The sequence below is a fragment of the Embiotoca jacksoni genome, unplaced genomic scaffold (genome assembly GCF_022577435.1).
Source record: "Embiotoca jacksoni isolate LCO1_2020_lvr unplaced genomic scaffold, fEmbJac1.0.p SCAF_4, whole genome shotgun sequence".
In the NCBI taxonomy this organism is placed as follows: Eukaryota; Metazoa; Chordata; class Actinopteri; family Embiotocidae; genus Embiotoca; species Embiotoca jacksoni.
Window position 1 is genome coordinate 6,453,910 of NW_027185392.1, and position 23,316 is coordinate 6,477,225.

Genomic DNA, 23,316 nt, shown 5'->3' on the forward strand with positions numbered 1-23,316 from the left:
GAAACAGTTGCTCAAATATGCAGCCATCACTCAGGTTTCAGTTCCACAGGAAATACAAAGATAAAACACCAGTAGGAAACCAGTGGGTTAAAAAACAACAACCCGATTCTTTACATTTCTGTGCCACAAGGGGGCGACAGTGCAGCATTATTGACTACATACAGTCAAGTGTTTCATAACTCACCTTTTTACCCACTGCACTTATTCAGCCTCAACTTTTATTCTGAAAATATAAAGAGATCTCTTGAACTTGATTATGTTTTTATAGTCTGACATGTCATACACACAGTGTCTGAGGAAAAGTAGTGAGAAGTAAACAGTTGTCATGAGTTAAGGGTTCCCAGCTAATGAATCCAGCTCCATCTTCTTCCATCAGAGGTCATCGTGCAGACAGCATCATAACAAACTCTGCAGGGGGAGACAGAGACAGCAGCAGATCCACTGATAAGGACTAATGACACTGACATCATAAGAAGACATCATGGGATGCAGTCACATTGTTCTCAGCTCACATGGAATTGCAATGGAAGCCAACAGAGCTCACGGTGTGATGTAATGACCGAAATGTTTCCATCATTATAAAGTTAATGAAAAATTGAAGCATTGACGGGGTGATGTGTCAAAGGCAAAACTGGAGGAAAGGCACAGGAGCATTTCGGTTAATAATTCAATCATGACAGTTTCATATTTTTCATTTTAAAAGATATACGTGACCGGTTTTCTGAACAAGGATTAAACTCAGACATAGATCTTAGGCTAGGAACTCTGTTTGTTCATCTCTTGTACAAAGCAATCAGTTGATTGCCACTTGTTTCAGATCACCATTTAAATTATTGTGGATCCACCGATCAAGACTATAAAAGCCAGGTGCAGATAGCTTGAGGTGGGTTTTCACGAAACCCATCTCATCAATTGTGTCTTCTATTTCCTGTTTTCTAGCTGAGGTGCTTTCCTGTAAAAGGCTTCAGGTGTGAATCTGTTGATTGATACAACTTAATTCCAGATTAACCCAGTTTTATCACGTCTTGAGCGCTGCCATAGCCATCGTAACATTTGAATTTGACGTGCCACAGGAACGTTGTGATAGCCCCGGTGTAGGTGCTGAGGATGCAGCTGCCAGGGAGGAAATTCTGCACGTGTGGCTGCGCTGGACAGATGCACTCAAACGCTGCCCTGGAGACTAATTGATGATAATAAGGAGCACCTGCTTATTGATCCTTTTTGAGCCTGACACGCCTATTCATATGTTCCCAATAACTGTAATTGATTGGACTGCTGAGACAAGACAAACAGGATCACATGTCTCACCGCATGGTGTGCTGCAGCCTATAATCACACCAGCAAGCATGTTGTGAAGATGACACCTGCACATGTGCACATTGACACGTGTGTGTGTGTGTGTGTGTGTGATCGTGTGCCATTGTATTGTTTCTTTGTGTAAGAAATGGTAATGTCATTTCTGCAGAGTCCTTGAGCTGTCTGGAGGTGTCTGTTCTTTGTGCGGTAGCATGTGACAGGTGTCCTGACATGTATATTGATTGGCTTAATGCACTGCTGATTAGATTTGATTGGCCCCTCCAGTCAACCCACCTTGACTTAACCATGCCTGCTTTCCCATGTCACCTTTTCCCCCCACCCTCCTTCAGTCCCCTTCATCATCCACCCATCCCAACAAGAATAACTGTCTTTCCTCGTTTGCTCTTCCTCACACGGATGACTACAACCACAACCTTATTTGTCACAGCCCCATATGAGCCCCCTCTCAGTATTAAATGTTTTTTTGTTTGTTTATAATTTATAAATTACTGCAATGTTAGTGAATTGTACCTGATGCTATAAATTACGTTGATTTTGCTACAATGTATTTTTCATAAAATTGAATGATCAAAGTTGTTGTTACTTTTGAACTAAAACCGTTTATTAGGGGGGTATAGGTTGTCTGTGCAAGAAACTCTGTTTACATTTATTGCGACCTCTAGTGGCCATAGTAATTATGACAGGAGCAAAGGACGAAGTCAGGTGAGGTAGTGTAAGGGGTGGCAAAGTCTGACGAGGCAGAAGGTGGTTGGACGGGAGGAACCTGTTTGTGTGCAAAACTTTTTTTTAATCTTTTTTTTTTTTTTTTATCATGGACTTATTTTCACTTCCAAGAATCAAAACAAATTGAATTCACGTCATGCATGTAACATACCTTTACGTTACGTAGCCTACATGTAATTTACGGATTATTGTTAGTAAAAGGCAATTAGCAAGGATATTGAAAGCTTGTGGATTATATTGTTGGCAATATTATAGATGGTCAACTTACATAACAGACATATTTAACCATGTTTTTAACCTAAACTAAACTAAACCTAAACTACAACCATTTCACATGCGCATCATCTTGGCGAAGGAGCTCTTCTCATTTAGGTATGAGGACGTGTTCGTCCCATTGACTGTCAAACTTTCAACCCCCCCCCCCATTACCTTTAGCCATCTATTTCAATCTCAGCTTGCAGGCTAAATCACATGCTCAACTGCAACATCATGACAGCTGACTGAGCTTGGGTTTCTAATTATTTTAAATTTACTAAGAGAAGCATTACGGCAATTTGTATTCTATTTGACTGTCTTTTTTTATTTTTTTTTTTATTTTTTTTTTGCTCTTCATTGCCTGGTGCACAGTAGTTATAACCAACTTTAAAAATGTGAGACCACAGACATAATGACAGGTTAAAAAAAAAAAAGAAAAAAAAAAATGCACACAAAAAAACGATTCAAAGTCAAGAAGCACGATGGAGGCCTGGAAGTCTCACAGAATCTCGCGTAATCCAACGAGACTTCAGAGCAAAACAAACACGGCAGCCGACCATCATCGTCAGGTGTTTATCAGGTGTGTGTGTGTGTGCTACGTTTTGCACCGAAAAACAAAATAGGAGGAAAAAAGTCATGGCTAAGAAGTCGGGACCAGGATGGCTTAACCTACATATTCTTCACTGTCAGCTGGAGGTGAGTTCAAAGTAAAGCTTTATTGTTTGTCTCAAACACGGCTAGTTCAAGGTACTGTCACAAACTAACATTAACAAAATTTGGACACAGGTGGGTTGAAACCTGATGATATTAGAAATGTAGTCAATTTGAGCAATTTTCCAACCTTGAAGATGGTATTTTATATTAATACTATTGTTTTTCTGGGTGTGATCCACAGTCATTGCCGAGACACTTGCATTATTTTAGACATAAATATGTTTGATATTTGTTGGGAAGGATGAATCGGACCCAGAATCGGCCCAATTACCCTACAGTGTGGGGCCAGCATAAAACAAACTAAAACTAAACTAAACTAAAGCATAGTTTAAAGTTTTTATATATATATGCTATAGATGGTTGTTCAGACCTATTTACATATCCCCTGATAAAAGCAGGTGTTTCTGGTACCCCCGGCTGATAATCATTATTGTACTTGGAGTCTATCCCCTCCTACACATCACCCCCCTACAAGTCCCCAGGCGCTCACCATCAAAGTCAATGTTGCCATCTTTGTTTAGGTCAATGTCGCTGAGGATCTCCTCCAGCTCGCCTTTCTTCAGCTTCTCCCCAAGGAGGGTCTTCATGCCCTCCTTCAGCTCATCAAAAGTGATCTTTCCATCACCATCACAGTCAAACTGCAACGTGTGGGGTCAGTGAAGAGAAAGGAGGTGGGGACACAAACATGTGGTGGGCAAGGAAAGACAAATAAATAGATCTTATATGTTAAGAGAATTAAAGTTGACACAAGGAACAGAGAAGTTAAGCTCAACATAAAATTTTACTTTGATAAAAAAAACAAAAACGGATAAATACAGCACAATGTAAAGAAATGAAAATGTCTAACACAGATGTCAAATACAGTTTCACTTTTACAGTATATGATTACAGAACGGATGCATGAGGTCCCTGGAAGTCTGACACAGCTTGAGTCTGCAGATGGTTCAATGCTGACTCATGAGGCGTTAGTTAACTGAGAAAGCCTTTTGAAGTGAGCTGGAATCTGTTGAAAATTAATGCTCATTTGTTCAGAGAGTACACTGTGCTCTGAAGTTCCCGATGTTTCTGTTCAGAAGTCATAGAGGAGAGGAGAGCTCATTCATTATTCTCTACAAATAGATTGAAACACCAGATCACGTGAATTTGTGACCTTTAACTGTAATTAATGACGATGACGCACGGGAAGCTACAAAGACAGATGACCATTTCATGAAACTTTGCATTCTTAAAACAAAGTGCTTTTGAGATTAACAACTTTACACTGTGTGGGATTTCCACATAGAAAGGACATTTCACATTCTCTCATTAATAAATACAGTAATGTAGTAAATCATTTCTCAGACAGCTGATGTCCAATTTCTTCTTCATTTTTTAAAACAGAGAGAAAGTAGCCTAACCAAATTTATAATACAGATAAATGAATCTCAGTGGTATATTGTACACTCGGATATGTTTGGAGCTGTAATCATTAAGAAGAGATTATTAGCGCTGTAACCATTAAAAAAAAACCCTGTCATGCAGCAATGTGTTAAAGGGATGAACGCAGGTGTGTGAAGCTGTGCTTATAAATAACATGATCGCCTCATTTGTTTTGCTCTGTCAAGAGACGACATCACACCAGAGCCTTGAGCCCTTGTGTACCTGCTCCTATATTGACGTCAAAGGCAGGAGCTCAATAGATGTTTCATCAGTGAAGCACCAATAAGGCCACAGAATATAATCGTTTAGTGAGAAAAAATTAGCAGCTGAGAAAACTAAGTGTAGAAAATAAAACGTGGGGCTCTGGATGGCAGGAAAACCTGATCAATATGAATAGTTTTCTTTCGTCTTAAAACCTTTTCATCTACTTTCATGGCCAGCTAGCTTTTCCCTCTGACTTGTTTACAAGTAAGATTCATACACCCTTGACACTTTCTAAAGAAAGGTCCTGTTGCACACTTCAAAGTGCTGTCAGAACCAGGGCCAATTCACTTGAAGTCGTGCTTCCTCACAGGTTTTAGCCGGTGACCTCTTACCTGTTTGAAGGCACAGCGGAGCTCCTTCAGCCCGACCATATGAGCTGTCTCAGCCAGCATCCTTGGCCCCATTAATGTGCAGAAATCATCAAAGTCTACGTGCCCACCCCCTGCAGAACGACAGGACACACACACGTATGCAGACAGCCACATGCACAGGACGAGTAGTAACTTCTGTGCCTCCCTGAGGTGTAAATGCTTCCCATAGAGGATATTAAAATGGGGTTCTTGCTATTTACCTTTTCAGTGACAATGCTGGAAAGAAAATTCGGATCCAAAATTTTATACTGCATTAACTGATTTTCTTTGCCATAGTTTAAGCATTGATCTAGACTCTTAATTTGGAACATGTTCTGGAGTTTCAGTGATTGTAGCTCCTTTTATCTCACCACCAAATACAGTTTTATAGCTCTGGAAGGCCTTTTCACACATTTTTATATTTTAAATTTTTTTTATTTAATGGAGTTTTTACACCAACATTCTTTTAGATTTCTCCAAGTTCATCTTTCCTCATGGCCTAGTTTCTGAAACAGCCCTATCCTCCAGCAGGCTGTTTCCAAACTCATTTACATACAATTTGCATTATTCATGAACAGACACTCTGATTGGCTGGAGGTGTTCCCAAGGTTCACCCCCACTTCCTCTGAAAGAATGCAAATTTCCCTGCTGTGTGTTTACCTGCAGCTGGAGACCTTAAAAAGTGGTCTATTAAACAGAGTCTGTTCCTCAATAGGAAGGGGAAGAAACTGTTGCACAGCCGGAACTTGAAAATTGTATTGTTAGTTACCTAACAATAAAACATTTTTCAAGGCAAACAGAAGTAATTGGCTTAGGTTTAATACCACTTTGCAATAAGAGATCATCTCCAAAAAGGAATTTCAGACAAACCTGACATAAGTTTTCACCCTCCTTACCAGCAATAGCTAACTAAAATTTTCTGCTTTGCTCAACATCCTGACCACATTCTATTAAACTAAAGCTTCCTTGCATATTTAATTTTAATTTTTAGTGTGACAATGGGCGGCTACAGCCTCAAAAGCATTCACTCTTGAGCCACAAATGAGAAAATGTCAAATAACTTACAGCAAAGATTTCCAAATTTAGTAATTTTACAGCACAGAAGGGATCCAACCATCCCCCTAAATCGTCCCAAAGCAAATTCTTCTTTTGTCGTCTTCTTTTTTTCCTGTGACATTATGACTTGTCATGACAGTTGTATTGACAGAGCTGAACATGGTGCTGCTGCTCAGCATTGCTGCCAAATTTTCCCAGCTAGACTGAAAAATTCTGCGTCCCAAGAAGCATTTTTCCTGTCGACGACAATTTAAAAAAAGAAACGCTTGCGATACTGTTGACGGCTTTACTGCTCACAGGTGTGTTAATGATGGCTCAGTTCCATTTAGTTTTCCAAAAAGCCCTGACCTGAGTGGAATGCAGCCATCATCAATATCCCATACAATTCAAAATGTTTTTCCAGCACTTGAACAAGGTCGTGAACCTTTGCACACTGTCAGCACTGGTTTATTTTATGCCAATGTATTATTTGTCTGAGCTAATGTTATTTTTCAGCATGTAAATAAACTGTCGATGACGTTGAGTAAAAGGTGCAATATTTCCATCCGACATATTGTGAAGTTTAAACTAATTAAGCCCAGTACTTAAGTAAATATAGTAGCTCTTGTATACCTGTCCTGTCCTGAATTTAGCTTCTTGCTGTGAAAACTTTATGAAAATCCTCAGAGCATGGATGATATATCTGTGCACTCAGCCATGTGCTCATTATGCTTTCTTCAACCCAGTAAGAACCAGTTTTGTTTTGTTTGATCCCCATGGTAATTATCCAAACAGACTGATACAAAAGGATGGCTCATGTTATTTGTTTGACAAAAGACAGGCTTATTTGATAGTATAGACCAATAGGCTCGGTCTGTTTTCATTATCTGGGTCTTGGCACAAGTGAAAGACTGTTTCAATAAAGCCATGCGGTCACTTTGTGGTTCAGAAATTGAATCAGTGCTCTGAGTCTCAGGACCGTTGAGAGAGAATCAAACTACAAAAAACTCTGCGGGGAGGAAATGCCCTCTAAATGGTTCTGAATCGTGAAACTAATGGCTCAAACTGTCACCTACTAATAACAACAACAGCTGCAGGATTCTGAAATAAAAGCCCACTCCTGGCAACTAATTCTATGAATTTTGAGTTAATGAAAGATTTTCAGACTTGCCACAAAGTGAAATATATATTTTTTTAGTTGACTGGCTTTACCCTTGGTGGACAGCAGTCTGGGGGGAATCCTGACACTGCCTTGAAGAATTGATGTGATTTAAATGGGTCAGTCTATTATCACCACGATAAAAAAAATTCTGCTACAAGTCTTGGGAGATTATTATTATTATTTCATTAATTGATAGTGTAATGGTTGTTATGGACTGTATTTTTTTTTTACAATGTCTCTATAGAGATTACTCAACAGACAACAAGCAAGGAATGTCTGAACCCAAAATACCTTATTGACTGAGCCAATGCGTCATCAAACTTATGGATAATTCATGTTATACTGTGTAAAATGGCATGAAATATGAAATATAGGAACAACCACTGAAGGCCTGATGTGTTTAATATTTCTCTTCAGGTTTCCCTTTTAGATGTAAAATGATTTTCTACACTGTTTTTTAACAAATGGTGTGTCTTGTTCCTGTTACATATTGAGTTTCTGGTGTGATAAGCTTCAGAGTCACCCTTTTTAATGGCTGCAATTTTGCATTAAGTGTAACTCAATGAGTTATTAATACATCTTTTCATGTAATACATTTCAATGTATTTGATATTTTTGAAAATCTTGACATTCGAAATATGTTTGTGCAGACGTTAGCAGTAGTTCTTTGTGTCCACGGTACTTTTTGTAAAGGTGGACATCGGATGGAGACATTTATGGAGCCTCTGTGTGAGGTTGATATAGACATTTCAAGATCCCTTGCGGTTGTCATCCTAACTGTCTAATCAGGAAATTATTTACACCTGGGATACCAGGTGAATCTAATTAACTAACTGGTAGGACAGGAAACCAGCTGCACTCTGGTCCCTGAGGATTACAGCAGAAAAACACGGCCTCACTGTATCCAATGTGATGAAGCAGCTTAGTTACGCTGTGAAATCAAAGTCCAGTTTTTAGCTCTTCATCCATGTTATTTTCCTCGGAGCTCAATACTAAGTTACAATTCTTCTACTTAAAACTATTTTTCAAAGCAAGCACAAGCAGAAGTCTCTGAGACAACAAATATTAAAATGACTTATGTACTTTTCACACACTTGGTGAAAAGATTTATTCGGCCATAAACAATTAATCAATAAATTACTTATTAATTAGGATCCTTGCAATGTTTGGTTTTATTTGCTATCGAAGAAATATTTTTCTTACAGTACTTCAACAACAACATTCCTTACAAAAACCAATCTCCCACAGAGCCTTTTATTGACATATGGACATTATTCATTAGAAAACTGGGCAATTAAAATCAAAACTGTCCGGAAGGATGGATACCATACTTCACAAGAGAGTAAAGAAATATTTGTGGAGGTAAATAATGCTTTAGTTCAACTGAATTCACATGTAGTCTTCCTTTTTTTCCTGGTAAAAATAATGTCACTTTGTTTTTCTATTAATGAAAAGAAGTAAAGAAGGTTTTGTGGAAATGTTAGAAATGCTCTTTTTTCCCCTCAGTGTTTTGGTTTCTATGTTTGATTGACAGAAGCTGTTGTTTCTGAACACCAGCTGGGAATAAGAGACCGTAGTGTCAGAGCTTGCCGTCCAAGTCAGGGCCAGTTATCGTTTTGTAATCAGTGGTACTGGAGAGCAAGGACCACAACAGCATGTCAATGGACTGAAGGGGCATTTGCTGGTAAGTTTATGCTGTTTATGTACTGCAGCTGACTGTTTGACGATGCAGCTGGCCCGACATTAGCAGTTCACATTTTCCACAAGTGACCAAACATTTTCAGATGTTTGTTTGGTCACTCATGCAGGAGGCTGAGGCTGCTGTATGTCAGTTGTATCCTTCTGATGTGACTGATGGTATGGAAACAAATTCTGAAATGGAGTAAAAATCATATTCATAAAACATTAGACACTTTATTGTCATTGTATAATAACTGCAGCAGTAGTTGCTCTGCATGCTGATTAGTATTTGAACAGTACTCACTTGGGCAAATACAAACTCTAAACCAAACAAAAAAGTTGCCACGGAGTTCTCAGATCAGACTAACACCTGATCCAGCGGTGCTGCCGTCTTTAGAAACAGATGTTGTTTCCTATCATGGTTTCAATCAAAGGACCTCTCGTTTCTAAAAAAAAAAAAATAAAAAACGTTTTTTCTTGTATCCTTCCTCTTTGCATCTTTTCCTTCCGACTTCTCATGTATATTTAGTAGGAGGACATAAAATGCAAAGAAAAGATGAATGCAGTTAACGGAACTGGGATGTAACCACAGATTGTGTATTGAGAATTACAAAGATTTGTGCTAAAATATGATGTAACTTAGTAAAAATAGTAAACAGTCCTTATTAAGTTGGGAGAGACTCAATAACATCAGTTACACAGAAATATCTGTGTAAAGTTTTCTAACATTAACTGACATTAGTTACCATAAGCTGCTGGTCATACCAGACAAAGAAGTTGGTTGTTTTGGAATAGAGCAAGGCTGCAGTTTGTTGCACATGAATCCAACATTTCATTTGTAAAAAAAATAAAAATCTTATGTGCTGTTTCTTGTTTTTAAAGAAACAGAAAACTGCTGAAATGGGAAACACATAAACATTTAAAATACCCCGGCAATGAAAACCAAGTTTAACCTTGTTGATCCATGTGTTGCTTTTTATATGCTAGAAGATATATGAACGAAATAAACAGCCAACATCGTGGCTGAGCATTTCCACTGCAGAACTCGTAGAGCAATGGTCTCAAAAACAGGGATTCAGACTGCCAGGGAACCAATCTGAGTCAAACTGCTGGGCGGCGCTTTCCGTCATCGAGCTACCAGCTGGAGCTGCAGGCGAGCAGCGTAGGGGTGGGTGGAGATAGACGTGGGGACTATTTGCACATTCATAGATCTGCTCAAACTGATTGAAGGCAAAGGTGTAGAGTTACATCTAAGCCACTTTATGGCATAAAGGGATTTTTCTCTCGCAAAAAACTCCTAAATGTGTAATTTTGATGAAGAGGTGTTGTTTTTTTGTTTTTTTTGACTGGAATTGTTGCCAGGAGAGCAACTTGGAAAAAAAAAGTAGTTTGTGTGTGCTTCTTGCATAGTTGATATTGTGCGTGAATGCATACAACATCAAATATAATGATAATATGTTATCTGAATAATTTATATAATAAAACACCCTTAATCAGAATATTTGAAAGTGTCACAACCATAAAATGTTTCATGTCTCTAATTCCTGTGTGTCCAGCAAGGGTTTATACAAAATCTTGGCAGAAACTTAGTTTAGATTTGCAGGCCTCGGTCCGACAACAAGTAGGTGTTCTAAAAACTGGCGAAAATCCAGAATTCAATTGAAATGATGATTCACTTGAACACCAACCACACACATATCTGTACTTGATCTTTCAGGAAAGAAAGCAGAGGCAAACCCAGCATTAAGAGCATAGAGAGGAACGTTGAGTCTAAACACACATTTGTATATGGAGACTAACACTCATACACCCCTGCACCTGCAGCGAGGGCCATTAATCAGTCTGCTAAAACATCATGAACGTCCCCAACTCCAAAGACAAAGATCAATTCCTCAAGGACTCATAGGAGAGAACACAGGCGCCTGGGTTTGTGCAACACACGCTGACACATTACTCACACATTCACACCTGCTCACCTCAGAAGGACCCATCAATCATGAACACATGCTTTAACCTCAGAGGAAGACTTGGAATCCATCGGCCACTGCCAGACAGATAAATACTTACATTTCATTTTGATTTGCTGGATGATCTCGATGAGCTCCATCTCTGTAGGCATGTAGCCCATGGTCCTCATGCAGTCTGCGATGTCTTTGTAATGGATGAAACCATCTGCATCATAGTCAAATTCCTTAAAGGCCTCCTGCAGCTCTGACAGACACACAAACAAATTACTTTAACTGTAACAAACCGTAAAGTAGGGTAAAGTGTTTTCCCCAAGAGTGAAACACACACTCACAAATATACACGGCGTGTGCAGAAACTGACAGTTGCAAGTTTTAACTAGCCTGTAAGTTGTTGACTGCAGCAAACACAACTGCAGCCAGAAACAGAAAGTTATGTTGGTCAAAATGATTTTGTAGCTCTTAGTCATTGGCAGACAACATTTCAAGGCGATCTGAGAAACGTCCAATCTCTTACATGAATCACGACAAGGAGCAAGCTTAACGGGAGAATATATCAATGCGATTGATAAAGCTCTGCATTGACTCGTGATTTATCATGTGCCAGCATCGTAATTACTCCATCAACAACATCTTACCATCCAGCTCCTCCGGCATCAGCTCTCTCTCCTGCAGCACAGAGAACAGAGAGACGGTGGAAAAAATGACAACAGTATCGGAACACAGGGTGTAAAATCAGGTTGGCTTTAAATCAGGGAATTCTCCGGAAGAATATCCCAGTGATAATCTGTTTCTGACTACCAAATTAAGACAACATGCATATCATGTCAACACCGCTGCATGCTGACAGTAAACTCTAATGGGATTTCACCCGGCGACATGTCTATCTAATTTGCAAAACCACACAATACCACACATTCCAACAGATTTATATGCACATGCACACACACACACACACACACACACACACACACACACACACACACACACACACACACACACACACACACACACACACAGACAGTCAGACCTACACTAACCATAACTACTGTTACCAGCATAACTTAAACCCAATCTTTATGATAAAGTCTAGTGATCTTATGGGGACTTACTTTTTGTCAACATAAGGGAGGCGGGTTCCCACAATGTGACTGGATATACAGAATTATATCCCCACAACATGGGTAACGCATGTACACGCACAGATGCACACTCTACATCTGCAGCATCCTAAGGGAGATGCAGCATAAGATCAGTCTGTGCGCATACCAGTACACACCCACGCACAACCATATGACAGTGAGGAGCACAAACCTTGTCACAAAAGAAACTGAGATAAATAAACCACGACACAGATATTCAGATACACTTGCCTACCTAGATACAAGACATGTAATTTGCATACACACGTGTGTGAAATATTCAGTATTCTCTGGCTTGTGTTGACATTTTGCTCAGGGTGATCTTTCCCTCCCTTCCTCCCTCTTTTTTCCTTTACTCGTGTATTTGCAAAGAAGAGAGGCAAAGCTTGGGGCTACGAACAAAATCTCCATAGAGTCATTAAGTGTAATGGATGACAGTAAAATTTAGGGTTGCTGAGGGCTTACAAAAGCAAGATGTTGATATGTCTGGCCACAGACTGACTTTATAAAAACACATTATATTCTTCATCTACATTATTATTTGGCAATCAGTTGCCGTATGTTACTAATATTTATCCTTAGGCAAGAAACATTGTTTTAAAAGGATGGGTCTAGGGACTGGGGAGCTTTGCATGGATCTCTCAAACACTATGTTAGCCATTAAGGGGCTCATTTAGCAGTTTTGTTAAAATAAAACATTACAAAACAATCATGGCACATCACATGTCCCAGTAAACAAAATGCTGCTCTAATTAATGTTTGTAAACGTGCTGATTACAATTTGCATACGTAAAAGCTGGATATTGAAAGATCACACTGAAATTAAATTAATCATCCTATACAAGCACTTTGTCTTTAGAAATAAGCTTGTGTATAATTTTTAAATCATGCTCGTGCCCACAGCATCTTCACTCAAGGGCTTGCTAACAATGTTCAACTCTTCAACTGAATGATCCATCCACAAAGGAAGCAAGAAACATGCTTACTCAGTTGTCATATTATAGAGCAATTGAGCCTGACATATGGAGATGGCACCAAGATGCTGCAAGCCTGAGGACATCTATAAGTTCAAAGAAACAGGACTGACACAGACCCTTATAAAACCTCCGATTACTGCGAGCACGGATGTGCACAAATTTGCTGCGGACTTGATTTTCCTTGCTTTGATGCTGTACGGAAAAACACTTAGGCTTAATAGAATTGAAAAACTGAGATAAAGAGACACCAGTAGACTTTGAAGTGGCAAATCATCCGTACAGTTGCTTTTTCTAGGTTATTTTATTCTGTCAGGCTCTCTGAGGGATTTTTTTACAACTTCATTACATTTACTGGATGCCAATAGCAATTATTGTCATAATGTTTTACATGAAAAACCTCCTAAAGCAAGCTGCATTGTTGTGCATGTCATATGGAAGAGATGGACAACCTTGAATTAATTGCTTTCAGTTTCAAAGTACTCTACCTTTTGATACTTGAATTTCTTTAATGCCTACGCAAACCTTTCTTCTATGATTTTGCACTTTCTGACGGACCTTTGCCTTTCATCAAGTGTCTATTTTCATCATCTTATTGCTACTTTCATTAAGGGAAATCAATTTTTTCACTTATAGTTTTTCTTTTTCCTGCTGGTATGGTGAGAGATAAAAAGGCAAATCAGATCTGGAACCGGAATTCAAAGAGAAGAGCAAAATGTTTCTTCTAATAGATGTTGGCCTTCAGAGTGGCTAATACACAAGTCATACAAGGTCATCCTGTTCAATCCACAATAGCATTAGGAAAAGGAGAGGCACCCACGGTTTATTTGGAAGCTGCACTGTATGGCAGACGTTCAAATGATTATTCACTGTATAATATTGCCAATAGAGTTGAAACTCAGATCCAAGCCAAGACACAATTGCATCAAGAGTTATGTTTTAATGTGTACTCTGTCTGAAATACTAAAAGACTCATGATTTATATGAACCTTTTAGGTTTTATTATGATTTTTGTTGTGGCATAAAACCCAACCGCACCGCTGTTTACCCTGCACAGGATCCTCCAGCCTTTCGAGGGCATATTTACATAGCAAGGTCAACACATTAATTGGATTTTTTTTTTTTTTTTTTTCATCCAGAAAGGATTAGACAGCATGCCATGCAGACTCTCAATTCATTTGTCAGAATGAGCCCATTAACAGTTAATTTAATTCTGCCTGCCTTCACATGGTCTGTTGAGCAGCCCACTGCTTTGTAAGCATCACGCATGTACACGAGAGAGGTACGTTGATACGACAATTTTGATCATTAGCCTGAAAAGGCACTTATAAACCACAGTACAAGAACAGTATGCACAGAGTAAGTACCCATTGATGAGAACAGTTCATTTCACTTGAACTTGAGCTGCCTTCGTCTGGATCTATCAGACATGTGAATGTATGTTGTTTTTATTCTGCTATTTCTCCCTCTCAACCTCTTCTTCAGTTGGATTGATAGGGGCTGACATTGAACCTTGGCAAAGGGGGTTTTAATACTTGTGTTGAGATTACAAAGGCTGCAGGGTCTCTCAGTGTCCAGGCATCAACTTAAACAGTGTCTTCAACATGGCTCTTAGTAAATTCAAGCTACAGACTGTCACAGTAAAACAAAGCAGAGCAGTCATGGCAGGTGAGGTAATAAGTCAGGGAAGGATGTGAAAGTGTCCAGTAGCCCAAGGTCACAGTGAAATGGTATTAATTTCCCATAAATTGCTTTAAAACAATGAAACAGTCCCATCAGCTATTAAGTAATCTGGTTAAGAAACATCATTAAATGTTCATAGGCACACAACTCCCCTTGGTGTAAATTTCACTGTTATCTTTTAGAGTAAATCCTTCTCCTGTGATGAAAGCATTTATGCAGAAGCCTTTTGCTCTGCTTTGTAATAAGATCTCACGAGGGTCATGGTTACATGGTTCTTTTCAAAATTGATAATAATTGCCCTTAAAATGCCTTTAAACATAACATACTTTCAAGGAACATAATAAAGACAAAAACAAAATATAACAAAGATATAGGGGACTAAAAATGTATAAGTTGGGACAAGGTCTGAGGCCTTCCTCCCTCATAATTCAAACATTATGACAACATGTCCTCCAAATTCGATGACAAAATACATCCAATTTTCCCTCTAGAATGATACATGGAAGTATTTCTGATCTGACAAGACATAATTTCTCAGTAGCTTCTAAAAGAAATAGGTCCAGGAAAAGGTCATGGTTTGGGTTAAAAAAAAAAAAATTGTTTCTGTGGTTCAAGAAGCAACTAATATGTTACAGGTTATTTAGTCTTTGATAACATGTTTGCAAAAAAAAACATGGTAAAGTTAGCGTGTGATCATGGTCATGATTGTTTGTTATGTTATGGGAGGGTCAGGATTAGGTTAGGGAGCAATTGTCCAACTCAGACACCTAATTTGACCCATGCATGTGCTTGACAGCATTAATGGTTAAGGTTAGGATAAGGATATCAGTGTAAGCCAATCAAAGGCAGAGTAAGGTGAGTTCGTCATCTTAAAATAATATGCGTGGATATCATCAGGCTTTTGGCTGAGGTGAAGTCGTGATAAGCCTTAAGCAAACTTGAAAACTTTTTTGGCCCACGCACCGACTGTGCAATTTTAATTCAATTGATTTATCATCATCCTGAATCCAGTTGCCAGTTCTCCTTAATACATTCATGGCATCCGTGGTTTATCATTTTGGAGCACTTACTGAAAAGACTCATTTGGACCAGTCAGGCACTTTTTAATATTTGTATTTTCTTGATAAAAATGAAATGTTAAGGCTGTTTTTCAAATTCTGACTACAAAACCCGAATGGATACTGAACAACCCTGAGTAAGAAATCATTTTTAAATATGCTAACAGCTCAGGACATAATTCCGTCTTTTGTAAGTCTTAAGTCTTTTGTAAAATAAGAAGTTTTAGTTTTTCAATTTAAACAGTACATAGAATAAGTCCTTGTAATTATCCTCCATTTCCCATTACTTTCTGTTTCTTCACTGATCCTGGTTCCAGGGCTGAATATACACTATAATAAATCATGCTATATATATTACAGTACAGTACATGGTGCTCCGTGTATACATCAGCAAATGTTTTTAATAGAAATGGGTAAGATGGGCTGCATTGTTTGTTGGCTCACTTCCAGCTGTAATTTTCCCAGATATTCTGTGATGCCCTGCACAGATCTGGGATCATGGTATCAATCATAAACAGAGCCAATACTTAACTTGAGCCAAGCGGAGCATTAATGGAAGTCAGCCCAGTGTCCCGGCAGCAAATCATTTGTGAAATTATTGGAGTGACTTCCATTAAAGAGACTTTTTTTTTTTTTTTTTTTTTTTTTTTTTTTTTTTTTTTTTAAGGCTTAGAAGATGAGGTAGTGTCCACAGTCCTGATTTTATGTTTGAATGCATACAGCCTGGAAATGACATTGACTCTGTAGTTATTGGACCTATTCCACAACAGTAATTACTGGATAGTATCGGAAACCGAGCCTTCATTTTGGGATACTTCACTGCAAACAGCTGCAACCAGAGTTTGTATTTTCAATCGATAGTTACTTCCTAATCAGCTCAACAAATGGTTCAATTTCCCTGCTCAATTCTGTGCAACTTTAAAGCCTCATGTTGTTTCCTTCAGCTGTGACTCATTGTGTAAACCTCTATTTTATCAACCCTTCCCTGCCACCCTCTTCCAACTTTTCATCTTTAACATGCTCATGGACAATGTACAAAATTGAATACAGTTAAGACATTGTTGAATATATAATCACATAATAGGCAGTCGTTCCTAACCTTTTAACAAGTGAAAATAAAAATAGTCTGATTATTAAAAGCTCCTTATATTTTGATTAACTGCTTAATGCCAACAATTACAAATACAGCTCAAAGCATGTCCCCACACACGCAAACACACACACACACACACACACACACACACACACACACACACACACACACACACACACACACTGGACACATAACAAAACATTGTTAGTATGAGAAAAAAATATAGCCATATAGACCATTAAACGTTTGAATAAAACAATCATCAGAATGCAATTGGTCCCTCCGAATTAAAAGACAAACTATGTGGTTTGATTGTGTTTTTTTCAACAAAAAAAAAAATGTCTAACCTTTATTAGCAGGACACCATCATTTTCCTACACCTTCCAAAAATTCTTAGAAACCACTGTTTATTCCACCATATGACCACGCTAATGTCATAGTTTAGCTGGAAGAATGGCCTCTGGGTCACAGGAGGATTAGTCATCTAAGCAGCTAACAGCTCAGCTGTTGAGATGACCAGCCGGGACAAATCAGTAAACTAAATGACCAGAGACAGTCGGGTCTATATCAAGGCTACAAACAGTAAAAAGACACACAATTTAAATGTTGAATATATTTTAATGTATATTACGTATTATTATCCAATCTGTGATGTACATTAAAAATACAACTTAACACTGAACACAATGCCTCTGATCATTTAAGTTTAGATTTATGGATTTTTATTTAAATGTGAGAATTTATGTGCATATAAGGAAACCAAAAAACACACAGGTTTTACTTTCAGGCAAACTGGAAGCAACAAATATTATATGTCAACTCTGAGAGCAAAGTTCATCAGACATTACAATGAGCAGCTGGTGAGCTCAAGGCCTGGGCTGTGAGCTCTTTTCTCTTCACAACGAAGAAACATATTTAAAAATATATTGGCCACATATTCAATGTTTAAATGGTAACTTTCTGACCTGAAAAAAATTAAAACAATAAATTTAAGGAAACCCTTATAAAAAACATTATAAATCACAATAGGGGTTGCTTATTGAAATTGAGCCCGCGTCTGGTAGCATTTTCCTTTTCGCCTTTTTTTTTTTTTCGTTTTTTATATGTGTCTGTATTTGCTGTATTTCTAAATTTGAAGTTAATTTCTCTCACTGTGTCTTTTGTCTTAAACAGCCACTGTATGTTTGGGTTTAAATTACTATTTCTTTAATGTTAGAGAACCTCATCTCGACTAATAGCAGTCTCCTTGTAGACTATTATGTGCATTATACCACCTGGACCTCTTCTCTGTCTTGACATACTAATTCAGATGCTTTTCTTGATTGGATAGTCTCTCTGGAAGTTGTCGTGAAGCAGTTTGGTGAACATCGGATGATGACATACATTGACATAAGTCTGTGACGTCATCAGAATAATTAATACAACTTAACAATCAGCAGGTACACCTGCTATTTATTAGCTGTTTTTTCCTGACACCTTTACCTGCTCCTGATGATGTTTTTTTTTTTTAAATATTATTTTATTAAAACTGCACCTCTGTCTTTTCCCTCTTAATGTCCAACAAGTGTGTCATGGCTGTATCAGCATGCATGCCTTCTTGTGTGTGCGTACATGTAAGTGGTGCTGTGCTGTTGAACTGACCTGTCCAAAAAGTTTATTGAGGTAGGAGATGTAGGCAGCAGCCACCGCTGAGCTGTTGCTGAGGCTCCTTTTACTGCGCAGACCATCGTCCACCTCAACAGAGCCCTTCCCTTTGGGCGTTGGGGACTTTGAGCTGTGGAGCGTGCATTTCCATGCCGATTATTGAGAGCAGTCATCAACATCAAAGCCAAGCCTATAATTTCCATTACTAACTTAGTTTAACAAACAAACCTAAGTGTCTTTTACATAAGATTCTGAAAAAGGTGCTCATGAAGCCTTCCTTGAAGTGATTGCTCAGCTTCAGTCCAATCAGCTGCCATCAGTGGTTACATCAGTCACCAGAACATGAAAGAACGGCAGTGTTACTTTGGACAATTGGTTGAAATTCTGAAGGCTTGTTTTTCAGCTGTTGTAGCGTTCGATGACACTAATTGGGTGCACAGCTCTACACAGCCCACTCCCCTTGTCTTAATCAATGTTGGTTAGAAAACAGAGACGGATAATAACCAGAATTTCTTGGAAAGGCTGAGCTGAAGGGCCTTGTTTTTGAATCTCCCTGGAGTGGGTAATCTTCCAGCTGCTGCACCCCTCCCTGGTCGTGGAGACATGCTAGGAGAGTAAGAAGAGTTTATCAAACAAAGCGTTCTGTAATTCATATGAATATTTTTACATTTATTCTACCAAACAACTAACAATCAACAACATTGAACTTAGGAGGATGAAATAAAGATATGCCATCTGATTAAGGGAGTGAAGATGGACTGTTAAAAGACAGCAGTAGCAACAGGAGACAATTGTTGAATTTTTAAAAGTTTCACGGACTATCCCCAAAAATATTCAAATGCTGTAAACACATTGCAAACATAATGAGTTTCTCTACCTGTTACTGAATTCACTTGCTACTGCATAAGAAATAATAGTAATAATTGGAATTCTAAAATATTTTGCAGCTTCTATATGTTTAAAGGCTTCAAGTTTACATGTACACTTGGCAGAGGTTTTCGTTAAACTGTAAATTTGACTCTTTAATTGTATTCAATCCTAATTAATTTTCTACACTGACCTGGCAGCAGAGGATGGTCTGCTTTCTGGTCCTCCCTTTGCGCTCTTCACAGACATCCTGCTAAAAGACAAATGCAAATGTCAAATTATACATTTCATAATGTGAGTAAAAAGAAAATTCACTAGCTAGGACCCCGCCTCGGCTATGGGCGAACCTTCATTGATTGGGGGAGATTAAGCCGGGGTGATAGTTTTGCGGTTTGGGGAAGGCTTAGTCGAGGATCCACTGTGGCTCCCGGGCCTTGCAGATCCCCGAGATCTCCATGTGGGACGGAAGGATAAAGGCTATGGGACATGATAACCATAAGTGAAGAGGTTTAACAAGAGGGAGGGAGCGTGGGATGCAGAAAATGTGAACAGGCCGAGGTTTAGAGTGGGTGGATATTTATAGGAGTGTGGCCAGAAGTGGGGGAGTGGCTGAGGCGTGGTCCTGCTCCTGAAATTCAGCGAAACTTTATCTCCAATAAATGTCGTATAAACAGTAAAGTCTCAAAAGAGGAGGGTTCACTACAAAATGACAAGAACGGATTTTAGAACAAAAAAAAAATAACAGTTGAATGTTTCACATGTGAGCAGGGGTGTAGTGCTGTTTGTTGTACAGTTAAGTTGTTCTGACTATTTCAGATGCTAAGTTAACACGTACTGAAGTAAAATTAACAAGGCAAACAGTAGTGGATCAAAAAGAGGCTTTGAGTTGGTATCGTAAATCATTCAATACACCTTAAAAATCAATATGAAAACTTTGATTATTTAATTTGTTTTCATAGGCTCTCTTGCATGACATGTGCTTTAGAGAAGATTGGATCTTCAAGCACGTAAAAAAATGTCTATGAATTTCAATTTGTTCAACAGAACTCTAAACTCCTTACTTAGAAAACAAATTAGTTCGAGTGCACTCCAGCAGCACTACACCTATGCACGAGCAAACAGTTGCCTATTTACACATCTGTCACACTCAAAGCTTTGTAGCATCAATTTGTAGTCGTGTCTCTGGCAACCTCATTATTTTAAGTCCAACATTCACTCTCCTTTTAGCTCTACTTCCTTCTCCACCAACATCTGAAAGAACTACGTGTCACTTGAGCTTCTAAATATCCCGCCATGTTCTCTGGCTAATCGGAAACTCTCTCTCGGTTATTTAGTGGTCGAGCATTCAGCCGTATTGTCAGAGCTTTGATGCTGAAAATTGTCTCAAAATAAGTTGATGAGAACTGTGAGAGTGATCCAAGTAAATCGACCAAAACATGGAGCTTAAAGATGCAAAAGCTCCCCATAGAACTTAGGGGTTTAACGAACATATTTTGAGCTGGAGGGAGGAAGAATCACTCCAGTCCAACTGAATGCAAATGAATGTGGGCAATAGGACACCCAAACATTCTGTTAGCTATGGTTGGGGTGGAGGCAGGAGCCTGTCCCAGCTGAAATTAATCCAGTCAATCACAGGACTCACACCCAAACAATGAAATAACCATAAAACAGACAGGAAAGTGTAGGCACAAAGGTTAAGACAGGTGATATGAATAAAACAAAGGTGTAGAGAGGAAGCATGGGGACAGAAGTGTAATACATGAGTGTGAGTTAAAGGAAGCTCAAGAAGAGGAAGAGGGAGAGAATGACAATCATAGGTGTAGGACTTGTGAAGGAGGAGGAGGGGGGGAGAAGACTTATGGCCGTCCGTTTGAGAGACAGATTAATGTTCTGTCATGGACCTCTGCGGTTGTGGGTATCAGCGCGTGATGATGAACGGCCATATTTGACACTGATGTGCTATAAACACAACGCCTCACTCCACCATCTCACATGACACAGAGACGGTGCTCTATAGAAACCAAAGATCTGCTCCAGCAGTCGCTGCTTAGGGCAGCGTACATCACGAGCGTTGTAATGAGAAGAGACATGTCCACCAGCCAGCCCTCTAAATTATGTTCGGCTGTTTAATGTGCTTCTGCCAAACAAGCCACATTTCCCGCTCCCACCGGGTTGGGAAAAACGTGCCGTGACTGAGTAGTGATTGCCTGTCTGTCAGGTTATCACACAATCAGCGTGCATGGGATACATGCTGATTGCAACACGCTTAGAGCATGTGACGCTGTTCGGGTGGGGAGGGTGTGGAACAGTCACGGGATTCTTTAAGTGGACGATATTTATAATATTTATCTACTATGTATTTTATACCCGCAGCATTGTAAACATTTGTTTATGTAAATGTATGCTGCGGAAAATAAATTCTGCTTTGCATGAAAGATAAGTTCATAGTGTTTACAAAACCTTGCTCATGTATTTGCAAGTATGCACAGACACACAAACTCTCACTCACACACACACACACACACACACACACACACACACACACGCATTAACACTCACACACGCACACTTCTTTACCCACATTGCACATGTGGGTAAAGAAAGATATCTGAATTTTCTGTAGAGATGGTCTCACATTGTTTGCCTGAAGAATTGCTCACATCTTCAGTGAGCACAACTCCCATCAGGGTAAACAAACACACGCACACCCACAGGCATAGCCTGTACTCATGCGAGTTTCACTGCACAAGCCATTGAGCAGCACTTTGTGTGTCTACAGCTCTCCTCCCTAAGTGGCCAATTGCTGTCAATCACTGAGCCAACACAAGCAATTTTAGATCCTAAGCACGCTAATTGAAGTAATGAAATTGAGGGCCAGGTGGACTGGGCAAAAACAAACAAAACTAACACAGCTGATGATGGAGAGCAGGCTCCACTTGAGAGATGTGCCGTTGTGGCAGGAGCTGAATGGGCCTGCCTAGAGCGTTAAGGGTTAAACACTAAATAGGAATGCTAAATATATTTCACAAGACCCACTAGGGTGAAGGGCGCTGAGATTCATTGTATATCTCATACAAACATGACCCACATAGAGAACACACACAGACACAAAAACAGGCAATAAATAGCAAACACTCAGAGATGGTATTTTTTCCACCGGAGCTCGATGAGCCTTTTAATCACTTATTTTGATAAGAGAAAATAATTTGTCTGTATCTGGATGTGAATCTGCAGCACATACACATCATGCTGATTGCTAACAGTAGGACTTTGTTCAAGGATGCCATTATGGCCATTCATATTCTACCTGCAGCACCGTAGCAAATTTGGTCTCATTATGTTCATATGCGTTAGTTTGGAAACAATTGCTCAACAAAGTTTGTACGGAATAGTTTTAAATTTAATCCAGTGTTTTCTGATCTGAAAATCCCATCATCAGACGATAGTTTGTTTGCGTGTTCCTGATCTGTTTTGCCACGGCTGTTGTTAAGGTTCTGGCCAAAAATGACTCGGTTGAAGTTAGGGAAGGTGAGACCTCAGGCAGCTTCCAACAGAAAGGCGATAATTCACACAGCAGCTAAAGAATGTTGTGAAGACATTTTAAAGAAAAAATAAATGCTGCTGTTTTTCATGTGTCATGTGTCAGGAATTTGGCAATCAGTTTTAAATGACATTTAAAAAAAAATCACAGACAGCTTTTTTGGGGGTTCAATGAAATATTTAATACGCAAAATCTGGTACAGATTATAGGACCAGTGTGTATCTCTACATAAGGAGTGGGTCCTCTTCCACGAAGCATGTTTGTTGCACTGCCATGCTTCTACAGTGAGTGTAAGCAATTATTTTAATCAAAAACAATCTGTTGTTTCAGGCTTATTCAGATCCAATCAGCATCAGAGAAATCAGAATCTACAAGGCCAATCTATTGCCACCATAACATTGTCAGACTCACAAAGGACAGTTAAGATGGAT

General features: G+C 39.0%; 1 protein-coding gene across 1 annotated transcript; it reads right to left on the reverse strand.

The window, feature by feature from the left end:
* Positions 1–325: 325 nt before the first annotated feature.
* Positions 326–19,593, reverse strand: cabp4 (calcium binding protein 4). The gene is made up of 7 exons (XM_069166752.1): positions 19,538–19,593; positions 18,475–18,607; positions 11,522–11,552; positions 10,987–11,130; positions 5,025–5,134; positions 3,500–3,647; positions 326–408 (listed from the first exon to the last, which is right to left on the reverse strand). The coding sequence occupies exons 1-7, from the start codon at positions 19,591–19,593 to the stop codon at positions 380–382; spliced, it is 651 nt and encodes a 216-aa protein (XP_069022853.1). The 3' UTR covers positions 326–379.
* Between the last annotated feature and the right edge of the window lie 3,723 nt (positions 19,594–23,316).